Here is a 12,637-nt window from a genome sequence, read left to right as displayed (position 1 = left end):
TATTATTTATATATAAAAATACATTGTATATGAAAATTATATATATATATATATATATATATATATATATATATATATATATATATATATATATATATATATATATATATATACACACACACACACACACACACACACACACACACACACACACACACACAAAATAATGAAAATAGTTGTTTTCGGGTTACCCAAAAATTACAAGTTGGACAAGTCTATTATTTCAGAATGAATACATTTAACAGGAAGTTGGATATATTGATCCCCAGAATTGAGCATTATGATCCTGAAGGCAGAATTTTTTTAAATAAATCAAGAGATTGACTCGTTTTAATTTTCACTTTATTCTGATGCATGTCTCAAACAGATATAGACAAGGAAGGATGTTGGCGAGTGACAAGTAATCATAATTATTATCATATACATAAAAATTCACATAATGAGAAAAAAAAAGACTTTTCGCATGAATCGAGATTCTACCAGATGGTGCGCTTGACGCCCGCCCAGATGGAGCGTTTGAATCCCTGCGAAGCGCGCACATCGTCCCAGTGCAGACGCGTGTCTGGGATCTCGTTCTCGGGCTCCGGTTGGCCCCGGGCCCCCTCCTTGGGGGAGGCCACCACCATGGGCAGCGGGCCGCGCTCCTGCCGGAACTCCACCACGTGGAGCTGCTTCCTGTCCGCCAACGTTTGGTGGGTTTCCTGAGAGATGGGTGAGGATGGCGGCGGTGGTGTGGATGAAAAGGGGGGATGGAGTGGGGGAGGGGGGGGGGGACCACATGCTGCTTACTGGAGGACGCGCGTGTCTTCTAATATCGTATTAAAAAGCTTTCACGAATTATTGCTTGTGTCCTTGAAATTTTCTAAGAAATAATGGCATTATTGGATGGTAGCATCCAAGTATAAGCATGATAATAACACCGATAATTATGATTATTATTACATTAATCTCTATAAAAACTAATGAATGAATACTATAAATTTGATAAAATATTAACAATATATTTAAAATATCCCAATATGAATAAACTGGTGGGAAATCTGCATGATTAATAATAGTCATTTAGAATACAAAATACAAACATGTAGGCATACATTTATTCTAAACAATCAGGATAAAATAAAATGCTTATTAAATCATATAATGAATCTGTAAATGTAGGTATTTTCTTCATTTCATGCATACTTATTGTGGTATAAGACTACTTAGTGATGTTATAAAATAAATTCATAAATACACAAACTGATGTGCCCCCTTCACCAAAAAAGACTAAAAATAAAAATAATTTGTCCAACCCGCAATTCGGGTCAAGTTGACGCAACTTTGGGTTCTTTAGTTGTTCCAGAACAACCCAAAGTTGGGTCAACTTGACCCAAGTAGAGGATCAACCCAATTTTGGACTGAAACAAGGTTATTTTTGAAAATAGAGCTTTCTCGTAAGAATTCTACAAGATGAAGTAATAATAATAATAATTTAATATTTCTAATTAATATGAATTTAAAAAAAATATAGTATTATATATAGTACATATAGTATTTAGAAATTCATTAAAATACAAAATATTTAATGACTTATGATATATGATGATTATACAATTCTAAATACAAATATCATGTAATTTATCATTCTTTCATTCTATATTCTAAACAATGACAAAAAATACAGGTAAGTGATTCTTAAAGCATATCATATAAATAATAATATAAAATGCCAAAAATTAAAGAATAAACGAATACATACATTGCAAAGTACTGTAATTTTTTTTCAGCTCAATAATTAATACTAATTGTGATAGATAAAAAATGTCTCCTCCCCTAAAAATGGAGCAACTTGACCAAACTTAAGGTCATTCTTCTTCTTCTTTTGTTTTTTTATTTTAACTAAAATGTGGTTATTTTTATCCTAGCAGTTCTTTTTCATCAGAAATTTTTATATCAATCAAGGATGGGCAAGTACCAATGTCAGGTATTGATAAAAGTGACAACACCGGCCTTATTTCACGGTATCGGTCCTGGATTTTCGGCTTTTTTAGAACTTATGTGAACTCAAAATCAGAAGAATGGAAAATTGGCATTTATTTCTTAGTGAAAGTTTTCATACTGGGCTACGCTTGTCTGTTTTTAAATGATCTTTGTTTTTTTCAGGAAATTTTATGTAGCACTAGTGATATAGGTAATTAAAAAAAATTTATCAAACATCCCCAATCCAAGTGTATTGTTATAATCGACCGTTGTCAAGACGAGGTGTAAAGATGGGCGTGGCATCACCTGCTTGGCCAGGCCGGAGAAGAGCGCCCTGGTGATGTTGAGCAGGTTGACCGATCCTTCCACTTTACAGTACATGTCCTTCAAGCCGATTAGCTTGCACATGGTGATGACGGCGCGGTGACAGTGAAGGCCGTAACCTTGGAATGGCACAACGGAAAAGACGTGAAAACCTCTTTTTGGAATCTTGATTCTCAACTTTTTCTCACGCGAAGAACCTGAGTACCTTCGTGCTGTTTCTTCATACGAAGCGTGGTCCTTTTGAACTTGGATTCGATGTCGTGGTAAACTGTTGACAAAAACGATCACGTTTTGTAAAATGCTCACAGGCATACATTCTTTATCCTCTGTGACGAACGACTAATATGCCATTTTATTTTGCAGTTGTCGACGGCCTTCTGTGTATTTGTTTCCCTTTTCTCGTATTTCTTGTCACATATTTGCCCCTAGCAAACCAAAAGAAATATTTCTCCTGTAATTTTTGTGTTCTGTTCTTTGCAATTTTGTTATTTTCTTTTGTTATCGGAGTGCCAGGTGATGACATCTAACGGAAAAACAATCATGTTTTATAAAATGCTCACAGGCATATATTCTTTATCCTCTGTGACGAACGACTGATATTGCATTTTATTTTGCAGTTGTCGAAGGCCTTCTGTGTATTTTTTTTCCCTTTTCTCGTATTTCTTGTCATATATTTGCCCCTAGCAAACCAAAAGAAATGTTTCTCCTCTAATTTTTGTGTTCTGTTATTTGCATTTTTGTTATCGGAGTGCCAGGTGATGACATCTAACGGAAAACAATCATGTTTTATAAAATGCTCACAGGCATATATTCTTTATCCTCTGACGAACGACTAATATCGCATTTTATTTTGCAGTTGTCGATGGCCTTCTGTGTATTTTTTTTTCTCGTTTTTCTTGTCGCATATTTATCCCTAGCAAACCAAGAGAAATGTTTCTCCTCCAATTTTTGTGTTCTGTTATTTGAATTTTTGTTATTTTCTTTTGTTATCGGAGTTCCCAGGTGATGACATCTAATGGAAAAACAATCATGTTTTGTAAAATGCTCACAGGCATATATTCTTTATCTTCTGTGACAAACGAGTGATATCGCATTTTATTTTGCAGTTGTCGACGGCCTTCTGTGTATTTGTTTCCCTTTTCTCGTATTTCTTGTCACATATTTACCCCTAGCAAACCAAAAGAAATGTTTCTCCTCTAATTTTTGTGTTCTGTTCTTTGCATTTTTGTTATTTTCTTTTGTTATCAGAGTTCCCAGGTGATGACATCTAACGGAAAACAATCATGTTTTATAAAATGCTCACAGGCATATATTCTTTATCCTCTGACGAACGACTAATATCGCATTTTATTTTGCAGTTGTCGATGGCCTTCTGTGTATTTTTTTTTTCGTTTTTCTTGTCGCATATTTACCCCTAGCAAACCAAGAGAAATGTTTCTCCTCCAATTTTTGTGTTCTGTTATTTGCATTTTTGTTATTATCTTTTGCTATCGGAGTGCGAGGTGATGACATCTAACAAAAAAAAAAAAAGGATATTTAAATGTCAGACAAAGGAGCGCTTTGGGGAACATTGTGTTCCTTATGAATCACGCGGAAGAAAAAACAAAAAAGGCAAACCTTCCTTGTTGCTCACTTTGTTATGTCATTGTACAGCGTTGACTGACAGCGAGGCAAACAAAAAGCCTTGTTGACGTCTTCAATGACATTTCGGGAGCCATTTGCACATTTCTTGTTGACAATTTTAAGACATTTCTGTAAGTCCTCAAAAGTGCCCACTATAATGTTAAGTGCGTACTTACTAGTGTGGTTGTTGTATCTTTCTATGTAGTACAAGTAGTGGATGGCTCGATTTTTCGCCTGAGCAAACACACGCAAAAAAAACAAAACAATAATGACTCCAAAGTCAATATAAAATAATAATGTAAACTTTAATATCTTTCTGAGACCCAGACTATTCATTTGTGTCCACTGTTGAGTCTCAGCAAGACAACAAATTTAAGTGCAGGTCTCAGGAGGACGTTTGAAAAATAAAGCAGCTCATTTAAGAGCTCTCTGGAAAATTCGATTTTGCTTTCAAGGCGCTCATAATGTCAGAGTTATAATCATTGCTCTCACCTTCCTCAGGGCTATGTTTCTGTCTGCCGCCTTCCCCAAAGCGAAACCTGCGCACAAAATAGAGGAGTCCCATCATTCATGCAAATTTGACCTTGTACCAAAAGTGAAAAAGAAAAATCACTAGAGAGTGCTTTATTTCTGCATTCAGAATTCTTCCCTTTTAATCCATGCTGTACAGACCAATGCTCAAACGTATTCAAGGCCGATGACATGGTTGTACGTCTTTTCAGAGTCCAGACATTCATACTTGGATATTTATTTAAACGTTTATTTTTCTTCACGAATTAAAGAGTGTCTGAAATTGCTGGTAATGAGTTAAAGGCATGGCTGAGGAGAGAATGGTGTACCACAGGGCTCTCTGCTAAGACCACTTAACTCTTTCAGTGCCCAGCCTTATTGGTAAAGGAAACCTCTAGAGGGCCAGTATATTTAGCATTTTCACTCGCCTTTCAAGGCCAACGGAATATTTTGTGCTATGCAAGTGTAAATATTGGTAGCATCATATGAAAAATTCACTTCCATTCCTTATTTTGGATCACACATAGGTTGTTTCTGTGTGGAAAAACCGCCATCCAACAGTCATAGTTATCACTACAGTGCTCAATTGACTTATATTAGGTAAGCATTAGCCAAGGGTGTCAGCTACCCTCCATAAAAATATGTATTTGACGAGAATTATACCATTTATCATTGTTTTTACTGTTTTAAGACGAGAATTCTCGTCCATGGCGCTGAAAGAGTTATGATTCAACACAACTGTTGCCGAATAAGCTGACATATACAGTACAATCATATAAAACATTAGAATGAGTCCTATGTTGAATTATTCAAATACAATAACCCATCCATCAACCATATTTTCATTCAACCATTTTTCCATCCATCCACTCATCGCCCGGTAAGTTGATACCTGCAGCGCCTTGGCCGTTGCCCACAGCGACTAAACAGCTTATGGACCTCTTCCTGCCCTCCTTTGCCGTCATGTTGAACACGCTCTTCAACTGCAGCACAGCACAAAAGGTCATGGGTTTTCAAGCAAGTGTAAAAAGGCGTTACAAACACTAGGGAGCAGCACTGATACACCATAGATAAGAGACTGATAGTGCAAAAGCGAGCCAGCTCAGTTGGGTCAGAATTCATTTGACAAATGAAAACAAATGTTTGGTTTGCTTTATGCCAGAACCACATAGCTTTTCAGGCGTATGCATTCTATCTCGTCCAATATGACTCCAAGCTGCGGCGCAGGATTGCTTTTATTTAACGACTGTCCGCCTCCGAGCGGCAAAACTTTCAAGGTTGCACATTTTACTTATGAAAGGAAAAACATCACATACAAATTGAATGACGTGAAGCAACGCAGAGGCGACAGGCAAGCTTGGTGGCCATGGACGTTACCCACCCCCTCTTTTATTTATTTCTTTTTGACTTCGTCACCGTTTTTCTACTCCTTCCTCACCAATTCCATTTTCTCTAGCAACAGCCTTCATCCCTTTACTCCACCTCTCCTCTCACCATTTTTTTCCCTTCCCCTAAGTCTCCCTCTCCCTCTTTTCTTTGCTGGCTGTATTCTGTCATTGCGCGCTGGTGTCATCGTCCTTGGGAGTTCAGTCTTTTTATTCCGCTAAGCCTTTTTCATTTCATTAGGCTCCAATGAATGAGATGGTAACAAATGGCCATCAGGGGTAGTCTGATTCCTGAGGTAGGGCTTTTCATTCCTGGAGGTGATTTAGCAGACGCAATGGAAAACATAAACATAACCGAATCGTGTGTGTGTGTGTACATAGAAAGAAGCGAGTAGTGTGAAAAAGATAAAGAAAAATTAGGTTTAATTTAAAATCATATTACCTCACTGTACAAAAGTGTGTGTGTGAGACCTTGGGGCTTAAGCCTTCCCATTAGCTTAGTAGTGTGTATTCATGCTAATAGTTAGGGTTACGCCCTGTTTACCATGGACCCACCTAAACACATGTTAAGTTTTCCGCTGTTTAGCCCGCTGTTTTATAAGACTGGTGGCCAATCAGGCTTGTTTTTGTTTTGTTAAAATAAAATATTTTTTAGGTCAAACGACTATCATTAAAACTGATTTTTCCACTTGCTGTCAACTAAAATGGCAAGGCAAGCGCTCAACACTTAAGGTAAAGACCAATCAAAGCTCAAATCATTTCTAAGTCATGTGACATTCACAAGCTTGGCAGTGATTGGTCCTTAAATGAGCCTTGAGCTCATGTGATGTCATTTTCAGTCAGCTTTTTTTTTTTTAAAGGCTTTAGATGTACATGAAAAATAACTGTCAAATTAATGACTGATAAAAGTAAGTTTGTATTGCTGAAAATGGCTCAATAAGTTTAGCATCACTTTAAGTATATAAAAAATAGTATTTGCCATTTTGCTTGGCAATATTTTTAACATTTTGAAAGGGTTTTTTTTTTGGCTAACCAACACCACTCACCTCAATGACACGAGAATCAAAGTCTTCATACGTTTCTACAAGAAAAAAAAAAAAAAATTAATACAACCATTCATGCATACGAAAAATTACCCATGAGTTCTTTTGGCATCCTTCTGGAAGTGACCTTTAAAATGACATTTTCAAAAACAAAAAACTAAAAAAAAAAAACCCCTACAGCTCTTTTATTTTAACTAACAACAAAAGGATGTACTTAAAGAGGAATGGGATAAGAAAGCACATGCACGCACACACAAACACACACAGCTACGAAATAAAGTGGAGTTGATCAGAGACGGTTCCAGCACAGTGCGCAGCACACCCAGTGTGCAGGTCTCTTGTGGATTTCTTTTCCTCACTTTATTTTTACAATCTGCAAGTGCTTGTTAGCAGTAAGGGCACCAGAGCGGTAAAAAAAAAAAAAAAAAAAAAAAGAAATCCAAAAGAAAGGTGGTAACAGCCTTCGCCACACCACTATGTGAGCTAATACAAAATCTCAGGAATATACTCACACCAACATTGTACTCTGTAGCATGACGTGTCTTATATAATAGTTTATATATGAATGTATTTGCGCCCTTTTGTTACTAAATTGCATTGTATTATTTCATTTTCTAGATTATAGTCTGTTCGTAAAATGGTCACAAGCAGGCGACCGTACTGCTATCTGCTGGTGTCACAAGTATCAATACTCTAGAAATATGGCTCGTATTGGCCAATCCCCCCCCCTCGAAAAAAAAAAATACAAAAAAACTAAAGTATGATGTTCTACAATAACAAAAAGCATCAACACCTACCTATACTTCATTTAAAAAAATTGAGACATACATTTTAGTAATAATACAATTCGAATGAAAATCTGTTAAAAAAAAAAAAGAAAAGAAAAAAAGAAGAATCTGATTAATGGCTGGCACTAAAACCACATGCGACAAGGCCAAATGAACCAATCCAAAAAAATCCCACGGTAGATGAGGACTTGGAGTACTGCAAGTGCCAAAATTAAATAAAATAAATGTACCATTAAATAATGAAAGAAATGTTTCATTAAATAAATAAATAAACACATCAATAGGTATGGAATTAAATACATCAATGTTTCATTAAATGTGTTGTTCATTAATATATAAATTAATGTGTACATATATATATATACATATATATATATATATATATATATATATATATATATATATATATATATATATATATATAGAGAGAGAGAGAGAGAGAGAGAGCGAGAGAGAGAGAGAGAGAGAGAGAGAGAGAGAGAGAGAGAGAGAAATGATTGTTTATCTATTTAATTAGATGTTTTATGTTTCTATATCCGTCCCGTCAAAGTTTGATGGGTGGGTCCCGACACCTGATTGGTTATCCTGCTCTTCAAGCCAAGACAGAGCAGGGTTACAAATGTGGAGAACTTCATCATTCACTCTTGGGTCAATGTCATAATCGGAAAGTGCAGAAATAATTCCAAAATTTCAATCAATTCCTGTATTTATGTTGAATCAAATAATTTTCTGCAGGCCCTGCTTCCACATACACCCTTAGCTGGGTCCAAAATATCTCTACATAATTAATTAATGAAACCCAATGAAATATTTATTTCTTTAATTTTGGCATTTCGGTCCTCTTCAAATTAGTACTTAAAAAAAGTCTTATCTTACCTCCATTGGGTCCTGGATCGGGGGGTCCCAGACTGACGCCCCCCCAGGAGTTCCCGGTCCAGCCTCGCTCTCGTTTCACCTTCATCCTCCTCTTCTTCTCCCACTCGTCACGCTGACGCACTGCGGGAGAGAAACAGCATCAACAAATTCCATTTGGAAACATCAACAAAAGCGTGCGTGTATATGTGTGCGTGTGCACATGCGCAGAAGCTGTGTGACTTTAGAAAAGTGTTTAGAGGAGTAATGTACACTCTAAGGTTTGTATGTGCGCGTACCAAGTTCAGCTTGCACTTCCTGCTGTTCGGCTTCGCCTCTACGGCTCATACTCTGCAAGGCTCCATCTTTCAACACCGGCGCATTCAGACCGGGCCACAGGAAGCCTCCGTGACCTATGCAGTCAAGTCAGAGACAAAAAGGTCTCCACAAGTTAGCGCTAGAACACCTTAGAGATTCAAAGTCTTTCTCACCCTCTCCGAGGGATTGGCCGCGGTTCAGATCCCGCCTCATCTTGCGTTTGGTTCTCTTCCCTCTGCCCTTCCTGGCGCCGGCTCCCGACTCGGCCAGCACGCCTCTCCAAAGCTCTTCTGCCGTCACTGAGTACGAGCATTGACACAGCGAAAACAAATTTGACCAAATGATCAGATTTGTCGCAGATTTCTCAAATTGGCTGTACAGGTCCCTATGTCCTAATTTTTCCTTACACTTGTTGAAGAAGCTGCCGTGTCTACTTGGCTGCCAACACGTCACGGGTATAAAAGGAGGTACGGAGGTCCCTCGACCAAGCAGCTGTGATCCACGTTGGGCGCCCCCTACGGCGCGGAGGGGAACCGCACCTGAGGATACACGCAGACGCGGTGAGAAATATGCGGTCAGTGTATGCTCTAAGTTTACGATGTTCTCAACTCTACAACATTACAGACATTAAAATGACATGGTAAAAAAGGACAGGCATCTAAATAATAGGTATAAAACACGTCCAAGTCGCCGGTCCCGACAATCAGATTATGCATGATTTTTCCCTATTGAAACACAGACGGTACATTCTGAATCACAGGCAGAGTCATACAACAGATAAACACCATACAATGTCCTTTAAGTAATCTAAAACAACAACATATATGCCAAATACTTCACCTCCAACGGCGATGCGGAGGGCACAACACACGCGTATGGCCGCCGCCATGTTGGAATTTCTCACGGGTCCTCGAAAGACTGGTGAGGTGGCTAAGCTTCGCCTGTTCAAAATTCAGAAAACAACGATATGCTATTCAAAGTAAATAGTTTTATTTTTCATGATTTACTATGAGAATTGCTGTTAGTAATTATTTTCCAGTTGATTATTAGATCTCTTTTTTTACAGTTCGTTGTACTAATTAATTTATGACTGAAAATATGATTTGATAAATGTTAATGCATGGTTTGAATTGTGCTTGCCTTCATCACTAATTTGTAGCCATTTGTCCTTATTCATTAGGAGATAAAATAATTAAGAATAATGAATAAGTCTATTTTTATTCATAAATTACTTTTGAATGAAAAGCTGGTCTGAAGGGTGTCCTCAAAAGGATCTAACTAAAGTATTTTCATTGTAGTATTTTCTCAATCATTTGAAAATAGTTGTAAAAAATAGTGATGAAAAATGATAGTAAAATGTTTTTATATATATTCATATATAGGTATCATGTATTTTATTGGAGCTTCTCAGCAAAAGTTTTTTCACATGTATCCGCTTGAGTGCATCTAGGTGACAATAAAGAGAATCTAAATCTGAATGACTTCCATTTAAACTTTGAAGGTGTATTTCTGTGAAGTTTTTCATTCATTCAAACTAAATGCAATTTTAATTTTAAACACAACCAGCGTCGTATTTTTTTTTTTTTGGTATATTGGTGACTCATGCTTAAAAAAAAAAAAAAAATCCTGTCATGTTTGTTGAAGACTCAATTGTCCATCGTTATGTATATTTGGTATATGTATCCAGCGTTCAGGGTGTATCCTTTCGCACAAAGTCAGCCAGGATAGGCTCCTGCCATTCAAGTGAAGATACAGTAAGTACAGTATAAAACATACAGTATATGATAGAAGTAATGGATGGTTGACATCAGGATTTCCATGCACTTGTACTCCTTTATCTATTCATTATGTGAGTATGAAAATCAGAGGAAAATGAAATCACGTTTTTAGTCGAAGGTTTCTGTGATGATTGACTGCATATGCAAGACCCCGCAGAGCCTCATTTCCCCCCTTTGGCATCAATTATGCCATCAAGAGACAAGGAACAATTAGAACATGCAGAATAAATTGAAGTCGCCAAGGGAGATGACATTAAGGAAAATTGCTGTTAAACTTCTGCCACCAAAAATGCTGCAAATGATCACATCTCTGTAACTCGGTAGAGCATTTTTGTTTCTCCAGTATCGGGCGAGCAATCATTTGTGCTTTAGAGCCCCATTTAATTTTTTTTCTCATGCACAAATGAAATGCGTTAGCTTCCAGTGCTACGCATGAATACAAAAGGCCAACTTTTAGCTATTTCTGGTCAGATGGATTCTATCGTGAGTCATTACACAACAATAGCGACTTGGAACTTGAATCAATAGTCTTCTACTTGCATCCTGAATAACAAGAAAAGTCATTTTCATGAATCCAAGCTTAAATGTACTGACATTGACTTTCCACTTCTGGCCAAATGGGCAATCTTTGTAAGCATTTAGCAAAAGGTCGATTTAAAGCTTCCACTTTAGCCATGATGTCATCATGTATAGTAAGGATAAGGCCAGTGCGTCTCACAATGTATCGTCTTTATAGTGAGTGAACTGTTGCGTCATGCTAGCTTCCCTTATAATTTTGAAATGTACTGTAGTGCATCACAATCAGGCCAATGGGCACTGATAGCTCGACTTGTGATGTCACATTGCATAAACAAAGACTGTATTCGACTTCGGGCATTATTTGTCTTCTCTGACTTTATAGGCTAATGTAAAACATGGGAAGTATTAAGTTTAAAATAAAGTGAAGGATAGCGTCATTCTACCCTCTGCAATATTTCCTTCAACGGATATAAAAAGTCTACACACCCCCTTTCATTTCCTAAATCGTTTATTTTGAAACTTTTTCAACCTCTGTGATATGCAATAAATTGCATTTTTAAAACATACAAGAACTAAATCAACATGTGAAAATAATGAGATCATGAGGATGCACAAGTGTGCACACCCTGCAGTTGTGTTGAGCGTGAACTAGTCACATTCCAACTCACAGGGGAGTTAGTGACCATTAAAAGCACCTCAAGGTGCAAAGTGTAGCAAAAAAAAAAAAAAAAAAAAAAAAATATATATATATATATATATATATATATATATATATTTATTTATTTATTTTATTTTATTTTATTTTATTTTTTGCTACACTTTTATTAATGACAACTTTGGCCTGAAGTCCAAAGCATATGAAACAGCACCATGCAGCAAGTCAGAGTTGATGGCCTTCATTTGCTCTCAAGCGGCATAACTTTAATTGTCTTTGACGTGCGGCTACGAAACGCTTTTTGGCTTGGGGGCGCAAAGCATGTACGCCGCTATGAATATGAGCGCATCACTATCCCACGGTGGTCCCTGTTCAAGCCAATGTCAGACAGACCAGCAATTCTCTTATCATCTCTTTTCTCTGTCTATTTATGATGGTCCTGTGAATACGAAATCGAGGGCACGAAATCTTATTTATTCTTTCTCATAGACCTGCTGTTTTTTTTTTTTTAATTATTACTGCAAAAAAAACAGGTTAAAATGATTTTTTTAATTAAATACAAATTTAAAAAAATTAAATAAAGATAATTTAATACAAGTAAATAAATAAAAGAATAATATCCAGCGTAAATAAAAAAAAATCCAATCAGCAAAAGCTTATCAATGCTTTACTGGGAATAACAAGTCACTTGCATATTGTGTAGGTATGTCGATGTTGGTGCAAAAGAGTCTTGCAAAAGGAGCTCAAAATTGTGGGATATTCTTCTGTGATTCTCGACTTGGAAAGATAATTTGGAATAAGGCGTGGATTGTTCCTTTTAAAGTTTTGTACCATATAAAAGTCAGAGGGATAAATCTAAGAATATTGCAGGACATATATC

At 36.8% G+C, this 12,637-nt stretch overlaps 1 protein-coding gene across 1 annotated transcript; it reads right to left on the bottom strand.

Moving 5' to 3' along the window:
• Positions 1-325: 325 nt before the first annotated feature.
• Positions 326-9,714, bottom strand: mrps5 (mitochondrial ribosomal protein S5). The gene is made up of 12 exons (XM_088421550.1): positions 9,646-9,714; positions 9,213-9,344; positions 8,979-9,104; positions 8,787-8,900; positions 8,512-8,631; positions 6,851-6,885; positions 5,312-5,402; positions 4,402-4,448; positions 4,086-4,143; positions 2,492-2,554; positions 2,269-2,405; positions 326-701 (listed from the first exon to the last, which is right to left on the bottom strand). Exons 1-12 carry the CDS (start codon positions 9,692-9,694, stop codon positions 477-479), a joined length of 1,197 nt encoding a protein of 398 aa, XP_088277676.1. The 5' UTR covers positions 9,695-9,714; the 3' UTR covers positions 326-476.
• Between the last annotated feature and the right edge of the window lie 2,923 nt (positions 9,715-12,637).

The sequence above is a fragment of the Hippichthys cyanospilos genome, chromosome 8, assembly GCF_059441005.1.
Source record: "Hippichthys cyanospilos isolate Australia breed blue-spotted pipefish chromosome 8, RoL_Hcya_1.0, whole genome shotgun sequence".
Lineage (NCBI taxonomy): Eukaryota > Metazoa > Chordata > Actinopteri > Syngnathiformes > Syngnathidae > Hippichthys > Hippichthys cyanospilos.
This window is presented reverse-complemented; position numbering and strand designations above follow the sequence as displayed.